The 27,977-nt window shown below is 44.8% G+C and overlaps 1 protein-coding gene across 3 annotated transcripts; it reads right to left on the reverse strand.

The window, feature by feature from the left end:
• Positions 1–679: 679 nt before the first annotated feature.
• LOC115175071 (serine/threonine-protein phosphatase 4 regulatory subunit 3) lies at positions 680–27,942 on the reverse strand. 3 transcript variants are annotated; one of them, XM_029734239.1, is made up of 15 exons: positions 26,712–27,942; positions 26,097–26,152; positions 25,889–25,987; positions 24,936–25,556; positions 21,710–21,787; positions 21,372–21,488; positions 20,376–20,492; positions 16,772–16,903; positions 15,199–15,301; positions 14,681–14,839; positions 9,117–9,286; positions 6,116–6,258; positions 3,425–3,633; positions 2,923–3,137; positions 680–1,961 (listed from the first exon to the last, which is right to left on the reverse strand). In XM_029734239.1, the coding sequence occupies exons 1-15, from the start codon at positions 26,851–26,853 to the stop codon at positions 1,842–1,844; spliced, it is 2,481 nt and encodes an 826-aa protein (XP_029590099.1). In that variant the 5' UTR covers positions 26,854–27,942; the 3' UTR covers positions 680–1,841. The 3 variants fall into 3 exon arrangements, with proteins under 3 accessions (XP_029590099.1, XP_029590097.1, XP_029590098.1); XM_029734237.1 differs by having other exon boundaries at positions 26,703–27,941; XM_029734238.1 differs by having other exon boundaries at positions 6,116–6,255; positions 26,703–27,939.
• Between the last annotated feature and the right edge of the window lie 35 nt (positions 27,943–27,977).

Here is a 27,977-nt window from a genome sequence, read left to right on the forward strand (position 1 = left end):
AACGAATTTCAACACATAATGAGTAGCTAAGACCAGAAAGGACAACCTTCCACCTCCCAAAGACCCCCAGTATAACTTTTCCAAGTGGACTGGCACGTCTTGTGTGATGCGAGGGCACCACCTGGAGGAGAAGTTGAATGTGTGCACTAACTGAGGTTTATCCATGTCAATATTTAGAACTGGTAATTGATAAGGTCAGCTTCAAACTATTACAAAATTGTCAGAAATAGTTTTAAAGGCATAAAGAGTTCCCATTCACAATATTCCACTAGACTTTTCAACATCAGTTTTGGTCCTATATTTATATTTTATTCATTTTGTATTTTTAATCCCAGCCCCCGTCCCCGCAGGTGGCCTTTTGCCTTTTGGTAGGCCGTCATTGTAACTAAGAATTTGTTAACTGACTTGCCTAGTTAAATAAAGGTTACATAAATAAATGAAAAATAAAATCCCCCCCAAAATGTTTGAGGTGTCAGGTGAAAAGCAGCTAGAGAACATTTAAACATGAGCCTAGTCCCAGCTCTATTCGCTTTGCCAACTCCTGTGGTCATTGTCAAACCCCTATAGGAGTTGGCAAGATGGCACAAACAGATCTGGGACTAGGCTACAGCAACATAGGAGTGCAGAGATAACACAATTCAGCCTTGCGAGTCGCTTCACAAAAGGTTGTAGGACATCATACAGCAAAGATAATTTTTAATGGTCCCAAATATTTCTGAACAACTAAGTATACACTTATGTAAAAGAAAACAAAGAAAAAAGAGAAGATATGACAAAATTGATCACATCTACAATTCCACTCAATCTTTAATCAAGACGGGATTACAAATTCTTTTTCCCAAAAAATCTGCAGTTTCAAAGGGCAAAAAAGGGTCAAACTAGCTCAACCTACTGAGGTCTTCAAAAACCTGTTCAAGAGCGACTGAAAATGTCCTGAACATGTAAAGGCTGGGTTGTTTACAAAAACAGGAGAGGGAGAGAGAGAGAGAGTGTGAGGGAGAGAGAGAGAGTGTGAGAGAGAGAAAAAGAGAGTAAAAAGACAAAATAAGAAACCGCTGTCTTTTTTCTAATCAAGAGGAAGAAATTCCCTCTGAGCGACGACAATGACATCATCAAAATGAAAAACAGACAGCATTTTCGCCGCACCGGTGTCTGCCGTCTCCCGTCTGGTCATAGAAACTAACTTCTTTAAAAAAACAACGTAAAAACAACAAAAAAACGGAGAGAGAAAAAGGGGGGAAATGTAGCGGAGGGAGGAGACAGAAAAAAAGGAGCTGGGTGAAGGAGGAGTCAGCGTAGGGGGTGAGTGGTGGTTCTGCGTCCGGATTGGCCGGCCCCATTTTGGGGGTCATTGCGATGTCCTTCCCTGAGTGGGGGGTTGGGGGTGGGGCAGTGGGTCATGGTCTGAGCCAGCAAGCTCTTTGGGGTTTTAGTTTGTATGTGAGTGTGTGTGTGGATAAATGTGTCTATTTTTCCGGTATTTTAGCTTTGTTGAATTATAAATCGTCAGTCCGCCCCTTTTATCTGACGGTAATATCGGAGATAGTCATTTCTCCACGCCTTCCTCTCTCGTCCATTCGTTCGCTGCGTTCGCTCCTAGCTCCGCGGCCTCCCGATTGGCACTTGTATATTGGGATTAGTCCGAGGAGACGCGTTTCCATTCATAGTCCGCTCCTCAACAAGAGCCCGATTAAAAAAACCAAGGGGGTGAAGTCATTGATGGTTTTAACAGTTTTTGTTAGTTTCTGTGCCTATCGTGGGATCGGTGGGAAATAGTCTGGCGCTCGGAGCGAGAGAGAACAACAACATTAACGTTTTTTTTTATTTTATTATTATTATTTTTAGGAGCTCAGCTTGGACTTCTTGGACAGGGGCGGAGTCTCCTCTTTACTCTCGCCGCTCACGTCCTCTTCGTCTTCCTCGTCGTCGTCGGGGTAGTCCACCAGCCCCACCAGACCTCCCTGAGAGAGCGATAGAAAGCGAGAGATGGCGAGAGAAAGAGAGAGATGGAGAGAGAAAGCGAGAGATGGAGAGAGAAAGCGAGAGATGGAGAGAGAAAGCGAGAGATGGAGAGAGAAAGCGAGAGATGGAGAGAGAAAGCGAGAGATGGAGAGAGAAAGCGAGAGATGGAGAGAAAGCGAGAGAAGGGGGAGAGATAATTAATCTATTTCAGATCTGATCCTCTGATCCGGGGGCCACATCAGGACCGCAAGCTACTTTCTTGGGGCCCACAGACTGATATCTGATTCCCATCCAGAGGACTTATTCCCTATTGGAACAATTACATTCATTACTATCGCATATTACAGGCCACATATCTTTGGAGTAACCATAGACCACCTACAAAACAATCTACACAAAGGGCGCAACAACTCAAACCACTAACATAGAATGCTGGCAAATATGTTAATGAGCCCCCAACAGCACACAAATAATATTTTGCACAATGTGGGCATTACTCAAAATGGCCAACTATAACAGCAGCAAGACGGGTGTTTGAGACTCCGGCATCAGACTGTGCAAAGCTAGCATACACCGCACCTGCTATTTGGGGTAAATTGACTACTGGGAAAAGTCAGCGGTTGTTGGTAGTGGCTCTGTAAACAAACCCAAAGTGTGGATTGCAGTCTGTCCTTCTCCAGACTGCGTTCAAGGTAAGGAAACAAATGTCAATTTTCTACTATGGGTAAACTATCCCTGTCTTCTGTAAGACCTAAACTACTAAAACACCCCCCAGCTCCTAAAACAAATCACCCCATTACTAGACACAGAACGAAGACAACTGACAAACTGGCAGGGTTACCTGGCCTTGTCCAATAAGACATTTTCATTTTCCATCGGGAAACATTTAAAATGTTTTCTGTTCTTACGTGCCTTAATGAACACAACTCAGGTCCCTGTGGGGTAGGTACTACTACCCACCTTTGTGGTGACTGCCGTCGGGGGCGAGCCCTTGGCCCCTGACCCTGGTGATCCTGGGGAGCCTGGCGAGCCGGGGTGCAACGAGGCGGAGGGAGGCGGGCTGGACAGGCTGGTCTTGGTAGTGGAGCCGGAGAAGGACAGCTTGAAGCTGGGGCTTTGGCGGCCCGAAAGACTACTGGACTTGCCCAGAACTTCCTTTTCGTCGGAGTCTTTCACTGTGTGGTGGAGAGACCGAGATACAGACAGTTGTAGGCAGTCAGTTTGACCATTTTTAAAGACACAACTTACTTTGTTCTCAGTACATAGACTATGTCAGCTACTTTCGAATGCATGAGATGCGCTTAAATTTAGTTAACTCAGAGTAACAGAACCAATTGAATAATCCCAAAAGTACAAATTCCAAGCTAATCCACGTGTACCTAAAAACTGTATTTCACATAACTGGCCTGGGTCAAATACACGGTTTGCCAGGAATTCATGCATTTTTTCCCCTGCAACTTACGTTTCTTCCTCTCCATGAACTTGCTGATGGGGTCCATGAGGTCTTCATTCTCGCCGCCGCTAGTTTTGGTGGTCTTGTTGTCCGAGGGGGGCACCACCGCCTCGCCATCCTCCAGCTCGTCCTCGTCCGCGTTGAACCACATCTCCTCGTCGTCATCCAACGTCCGCGCGTCTCGGCGGAACCTGTGGTTCCTCAGGATCGACCTCATGCTGTGTGAGGGGAGGTGACCAACGGTTAAACCTGACCGTGACTGTACAGTTTATTTACAGATACATAATGAATAGCAATCAATAAAGAACCGGCAGATTCCAAACTGTAAAAATGTTAAAACTATTGGTAAAGTCAATAGTGGAGGGGCATAAATATAGCAGCCCTCCATGCACTTATCACAAATTCCTCATTTGTTAAGTTCTCTGTATTGTACAGTGCTCTCTGTTACTCTTTTCTTGTATGGTCATTAGCAAAATATGCATGATCCCAATTCTAGATCCAAGATGGCGGCAACTTGAAAAAAAGAAAAAGATTGTGCTGATTTGTTGGCACATTGTACCATGTCGCGTGCAGTAGTTTAAACAGTCAGTGGGTAGCGCTAAAAAACAATCACATATCTGAACTCTGACATCTTTATCAATGTTTGACATTAGATCGAGTCAAAAGATCACAGCTCTAGCCAATGGGAATCCTTCAAAGCCAAAGACAGCCACTCTCTCACCCTGTAGCTAACGGTAGTCATTCCCAAACAACCACTGACTCACCCTGTAGCTAACGGTAGTCATTCCCAAACAACCACTGACTCACCCTGTAGCTAACGGTAGTCATTCCCAAACAACCACTGACTCACCCTGTAGCTAACGGTAGTCATTCCCAAACAACCACTGACTCACCCTGTAGCTAACGGTAGTCATTCCCAAACAACCACTGACTCACCCTGTAGCTAACGGTAGTCATTCCCAAACAACCACTGACTCACCCTGTAGCTAACGGTAGTCATTCCCAAACAACCACTCATTCACCCTGTAGCTAACGGTAGTCATTCCCAAACAACCACTCATTCACCCTGTAGCTGACGGTAGTCATTCCCAAACAACCACTGACTCACCCTGTAGCTGACGGTAGTCATTCCCAAACAACCACTGACTCACCCTGTAGCTGACGGTAGTCATTCCCAAACAACCACTGACTCACCCTGTAGCTAACGGTAGTCATTCCCAAACAACCACTGACTCACCCTGTAGCTAACGGTAGTCATTCCCAAACAACCACTGACTCACCCTGTAGCTAACGGTAGTCATTCCCAAACAACCACTGACTCACCCTGTAGCTAACGGTAGTCATTCCCAAACAACCACTGACTCACCCTGTAGCTAACGGTAGTCATTCCCAAACAACCACTGACTCACCCTGTAGCTAACGGTAGTCATTCCCAAACAACCACTCATTCACCCTGTAGCTAACGGTAGTCATTCCCAAACAACCACTCATTCACCCTGTAGCTGACGGTAGTCATTCCCAAACAACCACTGACTCACCCTGTAGCTAACGGTAGTCATTCCCAAACAACCACTGACTCACCCTGTAGCTAACGGTAGTCATTCCCAAACAACCACTGACTCACCCTGTAGCTAACGGTAGTCATTCCCAAACAACCACTGACTCACCCTGTAGCTAACGGTAGTCATTCCCAAACAACCACTGACTCACCCTGTAGCTAACGGTAGTCATTCCCAAACAACCACTCATTCACCCTGTAGCTAACGGTAGTCATTCCCAAACAACCACTGACTCACCCTGTAGCTAACGGTAGTCATTCCCAAACAACCACAGCTAGAATGACCACCAGCAACTCCAAACATCACTAGCAGAATTTTGATTCCACCGTCCTTCCATCCATTCAATCATTCATCCACCCACCCACCCACCCACCCACCCACCCAACCCATCCATCCACCCACCCACCCACCCACCCATCTACCCAACCCACCTTCAATCTATCCATCCCCCTCCCACCATCTTACAGCCTATATGTTCCCAGAGGGGGAAATCCATTTGCACCACATAGTAAAAACAATTGACACATGACAAACATACACAAAAACAATATTACCTGTCCAGCTTGGGGTTGTCAATACATTACCTGTCCAGGTTGTCAATATATTACCTGTCCAGTTTGGGGTTGTCAATATATTACCTGTCCAGGTTGGGGTTGTCAATATATTACCTGTCCAGTTTGGGGTTGTCAATATATTACCTGTCCAGTTTGGGGTTGTCAATATATTACCTGTCCAGGTTGGGGTTGTCAATATATTACCTGTCCAGGTTGGGGTTGTCAATATATTACCTGTCCAGGTTGGGGTTGTCAATATATTACCTGTCCAGGTTGGGGTTGTCAATATATTACCTGTCCAGTTTGGGTTTGTCAATATATTACCTGTCCAGGTTGTCAATATATTACCTGTCCAGTTTGGGGTTGTCAATATATTACCTGTCCAGTTTGGGGTTGTCAATATATTACCTGTCCAGGTTGGGGTTGTCAATATATTACCTGTCCAGTTTGGGGTTGTCAATATATTACCTGTCCAGTTTGGGGTTGTCAATATATTACCTGTCCAGTTTGGGGTTGTCAATATATTACCTGTCCAGTTTGGGGTTGTCAAAATATTACCTGTCCAGTTTGGGGTTGTCAAATATTACCTGTCCAGTTTGGGGTTGTCCTGCCTCTCCCTCTGCTGTTCGTAGCGCAGCTTCAGTCCTTTAAAGGTCTGCACATAGTTCACGTCCTCCAGAGCCTTCCAGTAGTTCTCCACTATGTGGGCCGTCAGGGACTTCACATCCTCCTGGGGGGAACGGGAGAGTATAAAGGGAGAAAGAGAGAGAGGGAGGAAGGGAGAGGAGGAAGGGGGGAGGGAGGCAGGGAGGGATGGGAATAGGAAGAACGTACCAGTCTTGTTTAATACAATGTCCTGTGTCATGTATATATACACGCACATTAGTATGTGGACTCTAATGAAATTTGTGAATTTGGCTATTTCCAGCCACACCTGTTGCTGACTGGTGTATAAAATCGAGCACACAGCCATGAAATCTCCATAGACAAACATTGGCAGTAGAATGACCTTACTGACTTTCAACGTGGCACCGTCATAGGATGCCACCTTTCCAACAACTCACAGTTCATCAAATTTCTGCCCTGCAAGAGCTGTCCCGGTCAACTGTAAGTGCTGTTATTATGAAGTGGAAACGTCTAGGAGCAACATCTGCTCAGCCGCGAAGTGGTAGGCTACACAAGCCCACAGAACGGGACCACCGAGTATGGAACGCGTAGAGCGTAGAAATTGTCTGTCCTCGTTCGCAACACTCACTACTGAGTTCCATACTGCCTCTGGAAGGAGCAACAGCACAAGAACGGTTCTTCTGCAGCCTCATTAAATAGGTTTTCTTGGCAGAGCAACCACACACAAGCCTAAGATCACCAAGTGCAAAGCCAAGCATCGGGGCTGGAGTGGTGTACAGCTCAAACATTGGACTATGGAGCAGTGGAAACGCGTCCTCTGGAGTGATGAATAAAGCTTCACCATCTGGCAGTCCGATAGACAAATCTAGGTTTGGTGGGTTCCAGCAAAATCCCACACCATCAGACCTCCTCCTCCATGCTTCAGGGTGAGAACGACACATGCGGAAAACACCCGTTCACCTACTCTGCGTCTCACAAGACACGGCGGTTGGAACTAAAAATCTAAAATTTGGACTCATCAGACCAAAGGACAGATTAACACCAGTCTAATGTCCATTGCTCGTGTTTCTTGGACAAGCAAGTCTCTTATTATTATTGGTGTCCTTTAGTAATGGTTTCTTTGCAGCAATTCGAGCATGAAGGCCTGATTCACGCAGTCTCCTCTGAACAATTGATGTTGAAATGCGTCTGTTAGTTGAACTCTGAAGCATTCATTCAGACTGCAATCTGAAGTGCAGTTAACTTTAATGAACTTATCCTCTGCAGCAGAGGTAACTCTGGTTCTCCCTTTCCTGTGGCAGTCCTCATGAAAGCCAGTTTCATCATAGCGCTTGATGGTTTTTGCGACCACTTGAAGAAACTTTCAAAGTTGTTGAAAATGTCCAGATTGACTGACCTTCATGTCTTAAAGTAATGATGGACTGTCGTTTCTCTTTGCTTATTTGAGCTGTTATTGCCATAATATGGAATTGGTCTTTTACCAAATAGGGCTATCTTCTGTATACCACCCCCTTGTCACAACACAACTGATTGGCTCAAATGCATTCAAAAGGAAATAAATTCCACAAATTAACTTTTAACAAGGCACACCTGTTAATTGAAATGCATTCCAGGTGACTAACTCATGAAGCTGGTTGAGAGAATGCCAAGAGAGTGCAAAGCTGTCATCAAGGCAAAGGGTGGCTACTTTGAAGAATCTCAAATATAAACACTTTTTTGGTTAATACATGATTCCATGTCTGTTATATCATCGTTTTGATGTCTTCACAATTAATCTACAATGTAGAAAAAATTTTAAAAAATAAAACCTGGAATGATTAAGTGTGTCCTAACTTTTGATTGGTACTGTATTTAGATAACATTTTGTGCACAAATCTGTTTACATCCCTGTTGGTGAGCATTTCTCCTTTGCCAAGATAATCCATCAACCTGGCATATTAAGAAGATGATTAAACAGCATGATCATTAAACAGTTGCGCCTTGTGCTGGAGAAAATAAAAGGCCACTAAAATGTGAGGTTGTCACACGACACAATGCCACAGATGCCTCAAGTTTGGATGGAGCGTGCAATTGACATGCTGACTGCAGGAATGTCCACTAGAGCTGTTGTCAGAGAATTGAATGTTAATTTCTCTATCATAAGCCACCTGACCACATGTAACCACACCAGCCCAAGACCACACCGGCTTCTTCACCTGCGGTATCGTCTGAGACCAGCCACCCGGAAAGTGCACACTGTCAGAAACTCCCTTTGGGAAGCTCATCTGCATGCTCGTCATCCTCACCAGGGTCTTGAGTGCCCCACGGTGGCAGTGGGGTTTCGGTTTGGACTGGCATAAGCTACGGACAATGAATTGCAATTTTATCGATGGCAATTGCATTTTATCGATGGCAATTTGAATGCACAGAGATACTGTGACAAAATCCTGGGGCCCATAGTCGTGCCATTCATCCGCCGCCATCACCTCATGTTTCAGCATGATAATGCACAGCCCCATGTCGTAAGGATCTGTACACAATTCCTGGAAGCTGAAAATGTCCCAGTTCTTCCATGGCCTGCATACTCCCCAGACATGTCACCCATTCAACATGTTTGGGATGCTCTGGATCGATGTGTACGACAGCGTGTTCCAGTTCCCACCAATATCCAGTAACTTCACACAGCCATTGAAGTGGAGTAGGACAACATTTCACAATCAACAGCCTGATCAACTCTATGTGAAGGAGATGTCTCACGCTGCATGAGGTGGTCACACCAGATACTGACTGTTTTTCTGATCCACGCCCCTACTTTTCTATTTTTAAAGGTATCTGTGATCAACAGATGCATATCTGTATTCCCAGTCATGTGAAATCCAAAAATACGGGCCTAATTACTTTCTTTCAGTGTATATATTCGAAAATTACAATAAAAAGTTACATCACAAAAAGATAAGACATCGGAAGCGGAAAAATACTCACCACGCGGACATACTCAAACATCTCTATGATGGCTGAGTTCATGAGGTTGTAGCGTGCGCCATTGTTGAGGAAGGCCTTGACCACGGGCTCAAAGAGGAAGTTCCTTATGATGTAGCGGTTGTAGAACTCGTCCTTCAGACCAATGATCCGCCGCATGAAGCGCAGCGCGCCTGGAGGAGAGGGTAAGGGGGGGTGGAGGAGAGAGAGAGCGAGAGAGGGTGTTGGAGAAGAGAGAGAGCGAGAGAGGGTGGTGGAGGAGGAGAGAGAGAGGGTGGTGGAGGAGGAGAGAGAGGGTGGTGGTGGAGGAGAGAGAGAGAGAGAGAGGGTGGTGGTGGAGGAGAGAGAGAGGGTGGTGGTGGAGGAGAGAGAGAGAGGGTGGTGGTGGAGGAGAGAGAGAGAGGGTGGTGGTGGAGGAGAGAGAGAGAGGGTGGTGGTGGAGGAGAGAGAGAGAGGGTGGTGGTGGAGGAGAGAGAGAGAGGGTGGTGGTGGAGGAGAGAGAGAGAGGGTGGTGGTGGAGGAGAGAGAGAGAGAGGGTGGTGGTGGAGGAGAGAGAGAGAGGGTGGTGGTGGAGGAGAGAGAGAGAGGGTGGTGGAGGAGAGAGAGAGAGAGGGTGGTGGAGGAGAGAGAGAGAGAGAGGGTGGTGGAGGAGAGAGAGAGAGAGAGGGTGGTGGAGGAGAGAGAGAGAGAGAGGGTGGTGGAGGAGAGAGAGAGAGAGGGTGGTGGAGGAGAGAGAGAGAGAGGGTGGTGGAGGAGAGAGAGAGAGAGGGTGGTGGAGGAGAGAGAGAGAGAGGGTGGTGGAGGAGAGAGAGAGAGAGGGTGGTGGAGGAGAGAGAGAGAGAGGGTGGTGGAGGAGAGAGAGATAGGGTGGTGGAGGAGAGAGAGAGAGAGGGTGGTGGAGGAGAGAGAGAGAGAGGGTGGTGGAGGAGAGAGAGAGAGAGAGGGTGGTGGAGGAGAGAGAGAGAGAGAGGGTGGTGGAGGAGAGAGAGAGAGAGAGGGTGGTAGAGGAGAGAGAGAGAGAGAGAGAGGGTGGTGGAGGAGAGAGAGAGAGAGGGTGGTGGAGGAGAGAGAGAGAGAGAGGGTGGTGGAGGAGAGAGAGAGAGAGAGAGGGTGGTGGAGGAGAGAGAGAGAGAGGGTGGTGGAGGAGAGAGAGAGAGAGGGTGGTGGAGGAGAGAGAGAGGGTGGTGGAGGAGAGAGAGAGGGTGGTGGAGGAGGAGAGAAGAACGAGAGAGAGAGTGGAGGAGAAGAAAGAGAGGGTGGAGGAGGAAAGCGTGAGAGGAAGTATCAGCACTGTGTGACAATATAGCTTCCGTCCCTGTCTGTCCAAAGCAGAGTTAGATCCAGAGACTCCGCACAACACCTGCCACCCAAAGCCAGCCGTGCTAGCTGACAAGCCAAGAGACTAGTCTATCATGTTGACTTTTATGTCTAAGGGAAGGTGACGTCAATTGAACGATGTCAGTTACTACAATCGCTAGATACAAACTAGCTAGTGATTTCACATCAGCTACAGTGCATTGGGAAAGTATTCAGACCCCTTCCCTTTTTCCACATGTTGTTACATTACAGCCTTATTCTAAAAAAGGATTCAACTAAATTGTGCAAACCCACAGTTTCCTCAGCTATCCGGGTGGCTGGTCTCAGACTATACCGCAGGTGAAGCCGGAAAATGTATTTAATCCATTTTAGAATAAGGCTGTAACGTAAGAAATGTGGAAAAAGGAAAGGGGTCTGAATACTTTCCACATATCCTGTATCACTCAGGGGGAAGGGATCTGATGTAGGCTGAAGCATGGGCTTGGTCCCTCTGTATTTACCCCATTGGACAACATCCTGACTCATCTTATTATAAATATATAAATTATTATTATTATTCACTCAAAAAAAGGTTGATTTCTATTACAAAGTAGGGCAATGTCATTGCCGGTTGTAACCGCATTTGTAAAACGATGCCATTCTAGCGATTGAAGGAGTAGAGAAATAAACATGGCGGCAATGGAAACCTGGGATCGCCCTCTTTATTAACAAAGGCCAAAACGACTTTCAAAATACATTTGCGAAAACTGCTTTCGAAAGTGTTTTCCTGTGATTGCATTAAGAATTGCTGTGCATTGACTTCATGTCAGAATACATGTTTCCCTCCCTATGACTCCTGCAACTTCAATGCACCTGGAGGGGAATATTTCTCTGGCACAGACTAGGTAAATAGGTAAACTGTTCTTCTATGGGGTTGTCTGATTTAGTTTTAATAACAGCATTATATGGCAGAAATAGTAGCAGTGGACAGTACCATCCTGAGAGATTGACTTAGCCGGCAGCTACCGTAGGCTACTCGCCGCTGCCACAGTGACGTGCATTATAGACCTGTTAATTCCCTTCATCTGAACATCGGAGTGTCCGCAAACAATCGTGCATGTCAGTTCAGTGCACACAGCGTAAAAGAAAATAAAATATTTCAGATTTACATTTATTTGGGAATATATTTTGTAGAACAGACATGGGTATGTATAGGCCAAACCAGCCTCCCCAACGTACTGTGTGTGTGTGCATTATAATTGTTATGAACACACCTATCCCTACCCACAAACACACTTAACACCCCCCCAAGATATACATTTTTATTGCAGATCTACACTGATCTGATAAGAAAAGAAAAAGATCTCTCCAGAATCCATATGAGGGGAAACCCGTCGTAGTAACAGTTACAGGCTGACTACACCGCTCGCGTCGCGTGTGCGAGCGCTGCAAAATAAATTTAGAAATCTGTTATTCAATTATTGCACCCACACTGCTCACGCGTGCGTGCCAACGAGCGACTGCGTTGCCAAGGGCTGAAATAGAAGTCAGTTCTATTTTTGACACAGATCGCGCTGCAAGTCCTGTCTCTCCCATCTCCTCATTGGTTTATAGAAGCAGGGACCCAAATGCCATCTCCTCATTAGTTATACCCATGTGGGTGACTAAAAGACGAACGAAGCCAGTGGCGGTAATGCACCTAATTTATGAAAGTTGCCAATCGCAATATAAAGTCAAGAGAAGAAAAAGCCTAGGAGAGATGACTAGAAACGATTCGGTTGACCGTTTTATGTGTGGATTAATTGGCAGAGTAGAGGACCTTGTGCATTTCAGGTAAAATAACAACTCAATGTTTTTATCACAGGACAAACTAGCTAGCAACAGCAAGCTAGCTAAAAAAAACAAATTAGCTAGCAAGTGCAAGCTAGCTAGCTAAATTGCCATAAATGTTTAATGCATTCGACCTGTCCCCAAGTTAATAGAATTGGTTCAGAGTTTGTTTTGATATTTTAACCTGCGTGTCGTGATCGCGTTTGGTGTGGGGGGACAAAATACATTTACGCACGATGGCTCACGGCGCATCCGGTTTGGGTTCCGTGTCAGGGATGCAAACTGCTGAGGGCCCAAAATGGTGACACTTTTTTTTGTTGCACTGAAACATGCAAAAAATCCCTGCTAGCGGGAAATGCAGGTTTAACTAACTAAACAACAAAGAATATGATCCACATGATCAGTCTCTGTGTGTAAAATAAAAAGTGGTTAATGTGAACCTAACTCACAGCTAAAAAATGTAAAGAAAGCAATCTAATGTTATTTGTTACCTAGATTTTACTGCAAATGAGAAAAAAACTATACAGTAACAGTGCAGTTAGCCATGACAGCCTTTATAATAGAATGCTTGTTACCATGACGGCCTTTATAATAGAACGCTTGTTACCATGACGGCCTTTATAATAGAACGCTTGTTACCATGACGGCCTTTATAATAGAACGCTTGTTACCATGACGGCCTTTTTAATAGAATGCTTGTTACCATGACGGCCTTTTTAATAGAACGCTTGTTACCATGACGGCCTTTTTAATAGAATGCTTGTTACCATGACGGCCTTTATAATAAAATGCTTGTTACCATGACGGCCTTTATAATAAAATGCTTGTTACCATGACGGCCTTTATAATAGAATGCTTGTTACCATGACGGCCTTTTTAATAGAATGCTTGTTACCATGACGGCCTTTTTAATAGAATGCTTGTTACCATGACGGCCTTTAAAATACAATGCTTGTTACCATGACGGCCTTTTTAATAGAATGCTTGTTACCATGACGGCCTTTTTAATAGAATGCTTGTTACCATGACGGCCTTTATAATACAATGCTTGTTACCATGACGGCCTTTTTAATAGAATGCTTGTTACCATGACGGCCTTTTTAATAGAATGCTTGTTACCATGACGGCCTTTAAAATACAATGCTTGTTACCATGACGGCCTTTTTAATAGAATGCTTGTTACCATGACAGCCTTTATAATAGAACGCTTGTGACCACACACACAAATATTGCACTTGGGAAAAAAACATCTTAAAGTAGTAATAGAATGAAACAAACAGGCATTATATTGTTGCTCTATTATAGTGGCCACTATAGTAGACATCGATCAAGTGCACAAGGCTATGTGTTCAAAAATAACTTTCACCTACTTAAAACAATGATAATCCCCCCTCATTCACAAGTGTTACTGTCAAGTTCAACACAACAAAAGCAATATCTTTGGGCTACACTGCACATTGTACACTTTCTGCCTGTAGACATCTGTTCTACAATGTGCCAGCAGAAGTGAGAAAGAGGGAAAGTGTGTGGTGTTCCTTTCACCTCTATAGTGGCATCCAGCTTAAGCCAGGCCCAGCTCCAGCTACACTTTAACCCTGAATCCACTTGTTTAACAATCAACACCTCATTTTCACCTAATTCTCACATTCTGAAAATTAGCCACATACAGTAGAGGGAAAACATTAGTTAACAGATTTGATCAGATGAGTTGGCTAATGTTGCTCAACATTTCTCTGGCTACCTAACGGAGATCCAGCTAGCAAGATACTTAATGATAATACTTGTTCCACCACACTTTCTCCCTCACCTCAAACTTTCCAAATGCCAGTAGTTTTTCGGTTAAAGCTCATGAAGTACGCTTCATCACCTTCTCACTCCCGTCTCCGTGGTCAGGCTTCTCACCTAACGTTACCTCTTCGTTATCTTTCAGGGGAAACGCTGGTGTAACTGACAAGCTGCCTTTCCAGAGCGCTAGCTGATGCTGTAACTAGTAAGTTGGTTGTCTCTTCTCTCTTCAGTCGGGTGCTGTGCTGCAATCTTTTGTTATGTGAACAATTGGCTGAGCCTTGGATACAGCCAGTATTGCTCCAAACGCGCATCACTCGATCTCTTACAGCCAGTGGTCATCAAAAGCCCCCCTCCCTCCCAAACTTTGCTCATCGGATGTACACGAATCACGTAGGTCACCTATTTTGGATTCAAAACGGCGAATTTCACCTAAAGGTGACTAGTTTGCATCCCTGAACAGTGAACTTTAACCCCTGACTATACGGTATGTATGTATGTATGTATGTATGTATGTATGTATGTATGTATGCATGTATGTATGTATGTATGTATGTATGTATGTATGTATGTATGTATGTATGTATGTATGTATGTATGTATGTATGTATGTATGTATGTATGTATGTATGTATGTATGTATGTATGTGACTCACAAAGGGCCAGGAAGGCGTGCTGCGAGGCGGTGAGCACCAGGACACGGCGTAAGACGTCCTTGTTGATGATGTAGTTCTTGATGTGGTAGGTGTGGTGCTCCACGCAGAACGTCAGCAGCTCCAGGATCAGAGCCAGCAGCTGAGACGTCTGGAAGTCATCTGGTGGAGAGAGGTGGTTAGTGTGTTTGGGGGGGTTCATAATTATCATAAAGCACTCACACACATACAGTACAGTGGCTCATATGGTGAGCGTGTGTGTGTGTGTGTGTGTGTGTGTGTGTGTGTGTGTGTGTGTGTGTGTGTGTGTGTGGGTAAGATTGGTGTTCATTCACTCACACATACAGTAGCTTATCTCAGGTGAGCGTGCCTGTACATATACCTTTCAGTGAATGTGTCCTTCCTCATGATAATCAGAGAACTCACATTTACAGTGGGCCATGGACAGGTCAAAAATAATGTCATCTTTGCACACACACACACGCACACACACACACACGCACAGGGGATTGATGACTCACCTTTGCTGAGTTTGTCGTCTGTGGTGTTGGCCAGTAGAGGAGCAGAGAGGATGTGCATGCAGTGCTTGTAGAAGAAGCTTAGGAACTCAGTCTTCTCAGTTTTCTGCAGGAGGACCAGATACAAACTGAGTTACAAACACTCCCAAGTAAAAAAAAAAAAGCTTCAACAAAACACAGGAGATCTACACCAGGGATTAGACGAGAGAGAGGCCTCATCTCCGGACGAGAGGAGAGAGGTGTGAGAAGGAGCTAGACCTTCGTTGGCGATGATCAGCATGTTCCCGCGTGAGGGTTGTTAGCTTAGGGTGAGAGGTGTAAGGAAGGGTGAGAGGTGTAAGGTAGGGTGAGAGGTGTAAGGAAGGGTGAGAGGTGTAAGGTAGGGTGAGAGGTGTAAGGAAGGGTGAGAGGTGTAAGGAAGGGTGAGAGGTGTAAGGTAGGGTGAGAGGTGTAAGGTAGGATGAGAGGTGTAAGGTAGGGTGAGAGGTGTAAGGTAGGGTGAGAGGTGTAAGGAAGGGTGAGAGGTGTAAGGTAGGGTGAGAGGTGTAAGGTAGGGTGAGAGGTGTAAGGAAGGGTGAGAGGTGTAAGGTAGGGTGAGAGGTGTAAGGTAGGATGAGAGGTGTAAGGTAGGGTGAGAGGTGTAAGGTAGGGTGAGAGGTGTAAGGTAGGGTGAGAGGTGTAAGGAAGGGTGAGAGGTGTAAGGAAGGGTGAGAGGTGTAAGGTAGGGTGAGAGGTGTAAGGTAGGATGAGAGGTGTAAGGTAGGGTGAGAGGTGTAAGGAAGGGTGAGAGGTGTAAGGTAGGGTGAGAGGTGTAAGGAAGGGTGAGAGGTGTAAGGTAGGGTGAGAGGTGTAAGGAAGGGTGAGAGGTGTAAGGAAGGGTGAGAGGTGTAAGGAAGGGTGAGAGGTGTAAGGTAGGGTGAGAGGTGTAAGGTAGGGTGAGAGGTGTAAGGTAGGGTGAGAGGTGTAAGGAAGGGTGAGAGGTGTAAGGTAGGGTGAGAGGTGTAAGGTAGGGTGAGAGGTGTAAGGAAGGGTGAGAGGTGTAAGGTAGGGTGAGAGGTGTAAGGTAGGATGAGAGGTGTAAGGTAGGGTGAGAGGTGTAAGGTAGGGTGAGAGGTGTAAGGTAGGGTGAGAGGTGTAAGGAAGGGTGAGAGGTGTAAGGAAGGGTGAGAGGTGTAAGGTAGGGTGAGAGGTGTAAGGTAGGGTGAGAGGTGTAAGGAAGGGTGAGAGGTGTAAGGAAGGGTGAGAGGTGTAAGGAAGGGTGAGAGGTGTAAGGAAGGGTGAGAGGTGTAAGGTAGGGTGAGAGGTGTAAGGTAGGGTGAGAGGTGTAAGGAAGGGTGAGAGGTGTAAGGAAGGGTGAGAGGTGTAAGGAAGGGTGAGAGGTGTAAGGTAGGGTGAGAGGTGTAAGGTAGGATGAGAGGTGTAAGGTAGGGTGAGAGGTGTAAGGTAGGGTGAGAGGTGTAAGGAAGGGTGAGAGGTGTAAGGTAGGGTGAGAGGTGTAAGGAAGGGTGAGAGGTGTAAGGTAGGGTGAGAGGTGTAAGGTAGGGTGAGAGGTTAAGAGGTAAGACGCTCTACTCACGTTGGCGGTAGCCAGCATGTTCTCAGGGTCCACCAGGGTGCGCAGCAGGCCCATCAGCTGCACGGCGCCGCCCAGCTCGGGGTCCGTGTCACAGATCATGTGCTCGATGATCAGGTTGATCAGCAGAATGTCCTGGGAGAGACACGGAGGGAGATACAAGAGAGACTTTAGACAGACACCATTAGCACTGCTCCCCCTAGGGACAGATCTGGGATCAGCTTCCCCTCCCCCAAACCTAACCATTAGTGGGGGGAAATGCAAAACTGACCCAAGATCAGCGTCTAGAGGCAATATTACCACTAGCACTCATGCTACCTTTAAAAACACATAGGCGACTCAAAGAACGTCAGACCGGATGATGTGAAAACCTGTTGACTACCCTACGTTGCTTGGCAGTTTGCCTGGCTGGCTGATTTGAAGAACATGCTAGCTTAGCAACATCCAAAATTCCAAACTGAACAAATATGGCACTTTGAACATCCAAACTTCCTAGCTACACTGTAGGTGATGTTGCTAAACATATCCTGATAGACATTAAAATGAGCCTAGTTATTGTTTTAGTTAGTCTTCATGACTAACAGAAGGCAAAAGGTTCAACCTTTTAGGCATCATTGTCTCATTGCAAACAATGACATCAGGTTTCGTCCTGGCATGATGAGTCGCCTATGTGAACGCAGCATCATGCACAATGGTGGCGTTCCAGGTCATTTTTATTGCAGTCAAGCTGTGCAGATTACCAAAGGATTCAAGATCACAAAGCCTGGAACGTCTCAGGAATCTCATTGATGGGACATAAGCCTAGAAATATTCTGAAATGCACAGCAGCGCGACAGCAAAAACGACAACCTGGAGCGTCACCCCTCACAATGTTCCAACCAGTGGCTGGAACCGGTTCAGGGAACAGAACCGAAAACCGGAAAATAACAACATTGAGGAACGAAACAGAACCGAAAGTGATCTCTTGTGTTCCGGAACAGTCCGTTATTTTGGTTGTTTCATATTTGTACCATTTCGATAGTCCATAACTGTGAGGTTAGCATCTCGGATGTCCTACTAAGGGAAATGCAGGGGTGTATTCATTAGACAAAAACCGTAGCAAATTCAGTTCCAAACGTTTTGCAAAGAAAACCGCTTAAACCAAAGGGAAAGCATTTTTTGCAATGACAACGAGAGTTTCTATTGGACAAATTCAGGTACTGTTGAAGTTAGAAGTTCACATACACCTTTGCCAAATACATTTAAACTCAGTTTTTCACAATACCTGACATTCAATCATAGTAAAAATTCCCTGTCTTAGGTCAGTTAGAATCATTATTTTAAGAATGTTAAATGTGAAATGTCAGAATAATAGTAGAGAGAATGATTCATTTCAGCTTTCATTTCTTTCATCACATTCCCAGTGGGTCAGAAGTTTACATACACTCAATTAGTATTAGGTAGCATTGCCTTTAAATTGTTTAATTTGGGTCAAATATTTCGGGTAGCCTTCCACAAGCTTCCCACAATAAATTGGATGAATTTTGGCCCATTCCTCCTGACAGAGCTGTTGTAACTGAGTCTGGTTTGTAGGCCTCCTTGCTCGCACACACTTTTTCAGTTCTGCCCACAAATTTTCTATGGGACTGAGGTCAGGGCTTTGTGATGGCAACAAAAATACCTTGACTTTGTTGTCCTTAAGCCATTTTGCCACAACTTTGGAAGTATGCTTGGGGTCATTGTCCATTTGGAAGACCCATTAGCGACCAAGCTTTAACTTCCTGACTGAGGTCTTGAGATGTTGCTTCAATATATCCACATAATTTTCCTCCCTCATGATGCCATCTATTTTGTGAAGTACACCAGTCCCTCCTGCAGCAAAGCACCCCCACAACATGATGCTGCCACCACCGTGATTCACGGTTAGGATGGTGTTCTTCAGCTTGCAAGCCTCCCCCTTTTTCCTCCAAACATAACGATGGTCATTATAGCCAAACAGTTCTATTTTTGTTTCATCAGACCAGAGGACATTTCTTCAAAAAGTACAATCTTTGTCCCCATGTGCAGCTGCAAACCGTAGTCTGGCTTTTTCATGACGGTTTTGGAGCAGTGCCTTCTTCCTTGCTGAGCGGCTTTTCAGATTGTCGATATAGGACTCGTTTAACTGTCGATACAGATACTTTTGTACCCTTTTCCTCCAGCATCTTCACAAGGTCCTTTGCTGTTGTTCTGGGATTGATTTGCACTTTTTGCACCCAAGTACGTTCATCTCTAGAAAACAGAACGCTTCTCCTTCCTGAGCGGTATAACGTCTGCGTGGTCCCATGGTGTTTATACTTGCATACTATTGTTTGTACAGATGAACGTGGCACTTTCAGGTATTTGGAAATTGCTCCCAAGGATGAACATTTCTTTTGATTTTCCCATGATGTCAAGCAAAGAGGCACTGAGTTTGAAGGTAGGCCTTGAAATACACAGGTACACCTCCAATTGACTCAAATGATGTCAATTAGCATATCAGAAGCTTCTAAAGCCATGACATTTTCTGGAATTTTCCAAGCTGTTTAAAGGCACAGTCAACTTAGTGTATGTAAACTTCTGACCCACTGGAATTGTGATACAGTGAATTATAAGTGAAATAATCTGTCTGTAAACAATTGTTGGAAAAATAACTTTTGTCATGCACGAAGTCGATGTCCTAACCAACTTACCAAAACTATAGTTTGTTAACAAGAAATTTGTGGAGTGGTTGAAAAACAAGTTTAATGACTCCAACCTACCGTAAATTCCGGACTATAAGCCGCAACTTTTTCCCCAGCTTTGAACCTCGCGGCTTAAACAATGACGCGGCTAATATATGGATTTTTCCCACTTTCAAATGTTTTCTCTCCAAAAAAAAAAAAACATTCTGTGACGTGCTCAGTTTTTTGGCGGCATGAAGCTTTCATTAGACCAATGAAATTGCCGAACGGGTTAAGGTCAAACAACTTTTTTGTTTACTGTTTAGATTAAATCGAGCGCTCTCAAACTTCCCATCATTCTGATTACAGTAGTCATTTTGTCACCCTCATCATGGCAAAGACACGGAGAAATGCATATGATGCAGCTTTCAAGTTGAAGGCGATTGATCTGGCTGTTGGAAAAGGAAATAGAGCTGCTGCACGGGAGCTTGGTCTTAATGAGTCGATAAGACGTTGGAAACAGCAGCGTGAGGAATTGACTCAGTGCAAAAAGACAACTAAAGCTTACTGCTAATTTTTTCTTTTTTGTTACAAGCCGTGTTTCGTTAAAGCCTATTTATTTTTGTTACAAGCCGTGTTTCGTTAAAGCCTATTTATTTTTGTTACAAGCCGTGTTTCGTTAAACCCTGTGTAAAGTTAATTTGTTTCAATGTACCGCTAGGCACCTGCGGCTTATAGACATGTGCGGCTTATTTATGTTCAAAATAATATATATTTTTTTTTAATTCAGTGCGGCTTATATTCAGGTGCGCTTAATAGTCCGGAAATTACGGTAAGTGTATGTAAAATTCCAACTTCAACTGTAGGTCCCTCCCCGCTTAATTGTGTTTGCTTATGTTTGGTTCATATTAAAACACATCCCTGGTATAGGTGAGAGCAGTACTCACGTCATCGTTCTGCTGGGACTCCTGCATGACAAACTCTCGTACCATAGAAGGGTTGTACTCCACCAGATAGGAGAAGATATCGGTGGCCGCGCCGCGCACCTGCACATCATCCATCCCCTGATGGCGCGCGCGCGCACACACACACACACACACACACACACACACACACACACGCACGCACACACACACACACACGCACACACACGACATCAGTCACAGAACACAATGGAATAGAATATTACGGAGTAGAACAGAATAGAATAACAACTTCATAACTAGATAGTCAAGAAAAAAAACAGCTGAATTTGTTAGTAATTGTTAAAGGCATATGGCACCTTAATACGCTGGTCAAAAAAGATCAGTCAAATGCTTGAGCGGTATTTGATTTAGTTTGCCTGGTCAAATGGAACGCTTCCAAAAGTTATTTTACCATTTCTGACCCTGACGCCCAAGCTTAATTAACTGAATGTTGACTGATTGATTTTATTCCAGTGTCATACACCTATTGGTGACCAGTTCACATGGGCTTATAAGTAATACTATTATTTCTTTATGTGCACAAAGCACAAAACTAAAATTACATGATCGCTAAATACTGCACAATTTAAACACCTCACCAATCCCCTTTTCACCAAAACATGTGTAAATATTGTACTATAAATTGGGCCTTACTGTATTATACTGATGTTAAAATGTTTATTCTGTTCTACTGAGACATTTACTTTATGTTCCTATTATTAATTATTATTGTTGTTGCATTGTCCAGAAGGAACCTGCAAGTAAGCATTTCATTGGACGCTGTATGCCATACATACAACTAATAAAACTTTAAACTTACACACAGACCATAATCTTGGCAAGAACTGCTGCCATTTTGTCACATTTTACAAACAATACATTTCTTCTTCTCCCCAAGACTATGAAAATAAAATCCTCAAACACTTTCAAGTATTTGTCGTGTATGACCCAGGTCTGGAGTGCTGTGTGGGCTCTCACCAGTACCACCTCTAGTGCAGGGAGAATGCCCATGTTCGACAGCGTCTTGAAGAAGGCTTCTCTGTTTTGAGGTTGTAACGTTTGGGAGAAGGCGCAGAACTCCTTTAGGAAGTTTACCTGTGGGGAAGAGAACTTCATGTTAGCCAATGACTACTATACAATGTGTGAGAAAAGTGGAAATAATTGTCAATTTTGTCCAAATAAACCATTGTGCTTGATTCACATTATAAGGCCAGGCCAAGCCAAGCCCTACCGGCCTGGTAATTTGACCTAGTTTGGTCGGGCCCATAGTGGGAGTCCGGCATTAGTTGCGTCTGTGCTGATGTCAGTTGGCGTACCAGTTCGTATCGCTTGTCGTCGTCTGTGGCCTCGTCTGTGAGCTGTGCAAAGAGGTCTGTCAGGAACTTCTCATCGTCCTGACCGTGAAGGAAAGAAAAACAAAACAACAAAGGATGAGCAGGAGGATAACGGCATAAGGCACGGAAACAGACCTGTCCGTTTTTGAGTTTGACTCCCAAATGGCTATGGTTGGAGAGGGGTAAGATCGTAGATCTGTGCCTATGAAGGCAATTTGTATCTGAAGCTTGCATGGTCAATAGGTCTGCTAATGTTTAGCTGTCCCACCATGTTTACCCTGGGGTTGTTTCAATAGGCACGAAACAAGAGAACATTTTTCCAAAAAGAGGAAGTACTACCGGTCCTTGTCCAATAGGAACACTCATTTTAACTTTTAGTTGAAAAACATTTGAACTTAACAACCCTGACTCACCGTAAGAGGAAGTTGAAAACTGTTTCCTAGATAAAGGACCTTTATGAGAAGTCCTTATTAGTGATGGGGGGGATGATTGTTACATATCGGCATATTTATTTATTTGACTTATATTGCAATATAAATGTTTTCATTAATCACAATATTTTTTGGCGCTAGTGGGCAGTACCTGTGACAAAACTCTGTTTCCTTCTAGAGCACGTTCTCCTCTTTTTAAAATGATGAGCCAACATGTTGTTTTCAGCACTTATTTCCATGACTGATCAAAACCTAGTTTTAGATTCGTAATATACTGAAAAAAATATTTAAAAAACGCAACAATTTCACAGACTTTTACTGAGTTACAGTTCATATAAGGAAATCAGTCAATTGAAATAAATTCATTATACCCTAATCTATAGATTTATCACGACTAGGAATACAGATATGCATATGTTGGTCACAGAAGAAAAACCAGTCAGTATCTGGTGTGACCACCATTTGCCTCAAGCAGTTTGACATCTCTTTTGCATAGAGTTGATCAGGCTGTTGATTGTGGCCTTTGGAATGTTGTCCCACAACTCTTCAATGGTTGTGCGAAGTTGCTGGATATTGGCGGGAACTGGAATGCGCTGTCATACATGCCGGTCCTGAACATCCCAAACATGCTCAATGGGTCACATGTCTGGTGAGCACGCAGGACATGGAAGAACTGAGATAATTACAACTTTGAGGAATTGTGTACAGATCCTTGCGGCATGAGGCCATGCACTATCATGCTGAAACATAAGGTGATGGCGGCGGATGAATGGCACGACTATGGGCCTCAGGATCTTATCATGGCATCTCTGTGCATTCAAATTGCCATCGATAAAATGTAACAGTGTTTGTTGTCCGTAGCTTGTGCCTGCCCACACCATAACCCCACTATGTGGCACTCTGTTCACAACGTTGACATCAGCAAACCACTCGCCCACACGACACCATACACGTGGTCTGCGGTAGTGAGGCCAGTTGGACATACTGGCAAATTCTCTAAAACGACGTTGGAGGTGGCTTATGGTAGAGAATTGAAATCAATTCTCTGGCAAAAGATCTGGTGGACATTCCCACAGTCAGCATGCCAATTGCACGCTCCCTCAAAACATCTGTGGCATTGAGTTATGACAAATCTTTAGAGTGGCCTTTTATTTTCCCCAGCACAAGGTGCACCTGTGTAATGATAATGCTGTTTAATCAGCTTCTTGATATGCCACACCTGTCAGGCTCACTAGTGTATGGACAATATCTGGGATCTTCTATTTCAACTCATAAAACATGGGTCCAACACTTTAATATTGCGTTTATATTTTTGTTCCATATACATATTGTATCAGCGCCTAAGTAATTCCTAGTTAATTTACCATAGTTAGCCAAGTTTCAGAGTCAGCAAAATAACTTTTCTTATTGGACAAGCCCAGCTAGTCCCTCGCTGCTTCAGTCTGCTTTCTTCACTTTGGTGCCTGATTAACACAGCCCATGTCTGTCCGTTTCCCCCCACACAGCATAACTTGTTTACAAAACACTGCCGTTTCCACGGAGACTACCGTACATAAACAAGGTGTGGAGTTGACAGTGCAAAAACCATAATGTCACTTGACCATAAAAGCAGCCAATCATTGACCATGGGTACAGCACGTACAAGACAAACTAAAAAGCACATGCTTCCTTTATAGTGAGAACACACAGCAGTAATTTATACTACACTTTATCTGGTGTTTCTGTACTGATACAAAGGTTGACCATTTATTTTAGTTCCAAGAGGTGGGGTTAGGGCCCGGCTGACCAAGCGGTGGGGTTAGGGCCCGGCTGACCAAGCGGTGGGGTTAGGGCCCGGCTGACCAAGCGGTGGGGTTAGGGCCCGGCTGACCAAGCGGTAGGGTTAGGCCTGGGTACCAGTCTCTTTACTAGCTAATCCACTTCCTGTACTCCATGTCAGACTGGCCTTTCTGCCATCTTCAAATACGAACACTATCAATAATGAGCTAGAGGAGATCACTCTCACAGTTATCGTCCAATCAAAACGATTATGCAAATATTGGAACACTACCACTTTTTCTCTCCACAGAACATGTTGGTATCTGGTTGCTAAGCAACGGTTTGTTTGTCCAGATGAAACCAGTCTGTCAAAAGTTTCTAGCTCACATCTAAATGCATAACGCAATTCAAAGCACAAAATGCCTTAAAATATAACAACTTGCCTAGCTAACAGCTAAATGTTTATTTTTGACTTTGTTATAAATTATAATTCTATTTGAGGCTTCACATGTCATCATGGAAAATATTCTATGTTATTTCCAACAACCAATGAGCAACTCTGCTGTAAATCCAGCACATACTGAATGTTGAGATTGCCGAAAGGCCCGTTTATTTGCCAATGACAAGGAGAGGAACGTTAGCGACTGGTACTCAGACTGGGGTTTATATGGCTATCATAAGAAAAACTAAAACTGAAATAAAAAACAAAACACAGAAATGGCTGACATTTCACCATTACAGCACGCTCCCCATGTGTACACCTGCATGTGTGTGTGTAGCGCCTTACTCTGGCCTATGTTGTCCTGACTGTGGCCACTTAATTCAAATCAAAATCAAATGTTATTTGTCACATCCTTGGTAAACAACAGGTGCAGACTAACAGCGAAATGCTTACTTACGGTACAACAATGCAGAGATAAAATGTTACTAATTATAGAAAAAGTAAGGAGGAATAAATACAAAACATTTTTATGTTAACTGTGCATGCTGGTGCCCTCCCTGTGTCCCCACAGACTCACCTGCAGCATGCCCACGATCTCCACCTTGTTGAAGAAGATGAACGAGTGCAACGTGGAAAGCATGTTCTCTTCGAACACCGACGGCGTGGGCAGCACCATGTCCTGGATGTACTGCACCCGGTACGTCTGGTGGATCTTGGCGCGCAGCTCGGGGTCGCCGATGGGGATCACCTCCTTGAAGCGGGCAGTCTTGGTGAGGAAGTCACGGTGGCGCCGCGGCGCAGCCCCCAGCACCGGGTCGTGCTCCAGGCAGCCAATCACGTCCATGATGCACTCCTCGGAGAACATGACCTCGAACAGGGCCGTGCGGTTCAGCAGGAAAATACCTTTGACAATCTCGTAGAGGTGGTGGAGGCCGTCGGCGTTCTCCAGGTCCTCGCACTGGCGGAAGAGCTCCAGGAGCTTGCGGATGTAGCCCTCGTTCTCCACAGCCAGGGCCAGTTTCTCACGGCGTAAGGGCGAGGGGAGGGAGGAGGCCACAAGTTCGGCGAGCTCCTCGAGGCGGCCCAGCTCGCAGGGTGGGAGCTCAAGCCCCGGGGAGGACATGTCGTCGAAGCGCTCCTCCTCCGACTCGTCCACCAGCTCTTGGGTGATGTCCACCGACGGGTCCTTGCCCTGGACCTGGTAGAGATGGGACAGAAACACAGGAGTAAACATCATATGAACAAACCAATGCGTTATAACACCACAACATTAGGGACAGAACAGAGAGAAACATGAGTCAAAACACAACACATGAAGGCATTAGTTATACATAAACATGCATGCTCTAACCTTTAAACCATACTTAGAAATGTAGAAAATTCAATTATCTCACATTAAGTGAGTGCTAAACATATAATTATACTTCATTACTAAGGGATTTTTGGCTTCTAGCCACAAGACAATAGAGTTGAGTATGTTCCACCTTCATCTTATACTCACACGCACACAGAGAAGAAAAGTGGGATTACCTGACAGATTTTCTCCCAGATCTCATCGCAGCCGGCCTTCTCCTGGAAGCTGAGGGCCAGGTCATAGTTCTCAGCCTCCGACCATACTATCAACGTGTCCTGACGGAAAGAGACAAAACAGCACTATTACTATCATAAATACGCTGTTAGAATAAGACAGGAGACATTACGCTAACATTCAAGTGTCTTCGTCTAGCAAGTGACTCACCTGTTGTTTCTGGTAGGCTGTGTTTGGGTTTATCTTCGACTCCAGCAGCAGGGAACCTGGGGGTGTGAAGAAACACAAAGTGAGTTAGCGATAACACCAAAAACTAACATGCAGCTTTGCACAAACATTTCTACAGCTGAAGTGGACTCAGCTCACTGCTGCAAAAAAAACGGCCAGGGGCTAAATCGGGAGTTGTGTATCTCGGCCCCTCTTTGGGTGGCTGTGGGGACAGTGTGATTATGTAACTGTAAGGCAATGACATACTGTTTAGACCGAGCTGCGTTTACAACAGGGGCCTGGCTGAGATGGGGCATGATATTCCACGATCACTTCTAGCTATGTATTTGTATCTTTTAGTGCACATAGTATGAGGATTCAGGGACAGTGACTTGTATTGAACTCAAGGGCTCAATGGACCACCCACTAATTAGATATCAGGCTCCTCTTTTGACTTTCTTCATAATAGTACACAAAAACGAGGCTACGTAGTTTGTTTACAGATAGCTAGCTAGGTGTTATCAACAACATCGTGACATGATCAGAACAAAGAGTATAGTAATCAATCAATGGTTGTGAGTATTAGTGAGAGTATAACAATACTTTTACCTGACTCACCATCGCTCTCCGCTCGCACCAGCAGAGACATGCCTTTCAGCCGCTCTACATAGCCCGAGGAGACGTGTCCGGTGCCGCGGTCGTCCCATTGTCTGTCCTCGTTGAGCGTATAAACTTTGACTCGGCGGCGGGTGTCCGTCATCTTGGCAGGTGGTCGTGACCGCTTTCCCCCAGCCGACTTCTGTTTACCTCGCGCCGCAACGCGCCAACTCTACCGATTGCCTAGTATGGTGGTTGTGAGGATCAACTACCGTAGATCCACTTAGTCAGTAGATTTCAAAAACTAGATGAACTAGCTAGTTATCACAGTTCGCTATGTGTAACTTGCTACAGATGCTAGCTGGCTTCCACAAAACTTGTCTCGCACAGACCAAAAAGCCTACGACGCGTCCGTTCGCGCTGTCTAACAGATCCGTTAGCTAGCTACCTACACATTCTCCTTCAGAAACTAGCTACACAAACAGTACAACCATAGACCAAATAATACGTATATAAACTAGGTTCGAATGGGAGACATTCAGTGTAATATTATGGCTATGTTAGAGGACTTCAGCTATAGTACACTGAGATAATTGCTGTATGCTAGCTAGCTAGCTATCTACCGGAGCTAACTAGCTAGCACGTTAGCTAGCTAGTCGGCTAACTGCCTTGCTACATTCAACATCTTATGAAAACAGTACATTATTATACATCGACAAATACCATGCACCGGTTACATTATTGCCCGTTTACGAACCGCAACCAGTGTCGTTAAATGTAGCCCGATGTTTCCGATCAGCTATACGGCTTTCTGTAATACGTTAGCTGCTAGCTATTTCTTTCCCAAGTGTTCCGCCATGTTCTGGCTCTGGGCCGCGGAGAAATCCGTCTCTCTCCTCACTGGGTGTCCTTGCATTTCAAATTGAGGCAGACCATCAAGCTGTAATCGTATAACTCCCCCCAATGTTATGTTTCACATACTAACATTATTTGTTATTCATTTCCATCATATTGCTTATCTAGATAATTGTTAACTACAGCCCCTGTGACCATTCAGCCATCTTGGGTCCCTTCAGAAAGTCAGTACGGGGTTTCCAGCACAGCAACAACAGGGCAGCACAATAGTATCCAGCTGCAGCCCCGCAGTAGCCTGTCACAAAACTAGCCTGTCACTAAAACCAATACCATCGACAGGCCGTGGTTAATCCCTAGCACAAACATGTTAACTTTTTCTTTCCTCCTTTCCTAACTTCGAGGAAAGGGTGGTAGGGATGGAAAGGAATCTAG

The sequence above is a fragment of the Salmo trutta genome, chromosome 35, assembly GCF_901001165.1.
Source record: "Salmo trutta chromosome 35, fSalTru1.1, whole genome shotgun sequence".
Lineage (NCBI taxonomy): Eukaryota > Metazoa > Chordata > Actinopteri > Salmoniformes > Salmonidae > Salmo > Salmo trutta.

Bases quoted from the DNA above. Each gene is read 5' to 3' on its own strand.
- LOC115175071 (XM_029734237.1), bottom strand. From the start codon at position 26,853: ATGACGGACACCCGCCGCCGAGTCAAAGTTTATACGCTCAACGAGGAC. The intron at 6,259-9,116 runs GTGAGTATTTTT...CGTTCCCCCCAG, and splicing joins TGTTTGAGTATGTCCGCGTG to GAGGATGTGAAGTCCCTGAC. The intron at 3,634-6,115 runs GTAATATTTGAC...CCCCTCACACAG, and splicing joins GACAACCCCAAACTGGACAG to CATGAGGTCGATCCTGAGGA.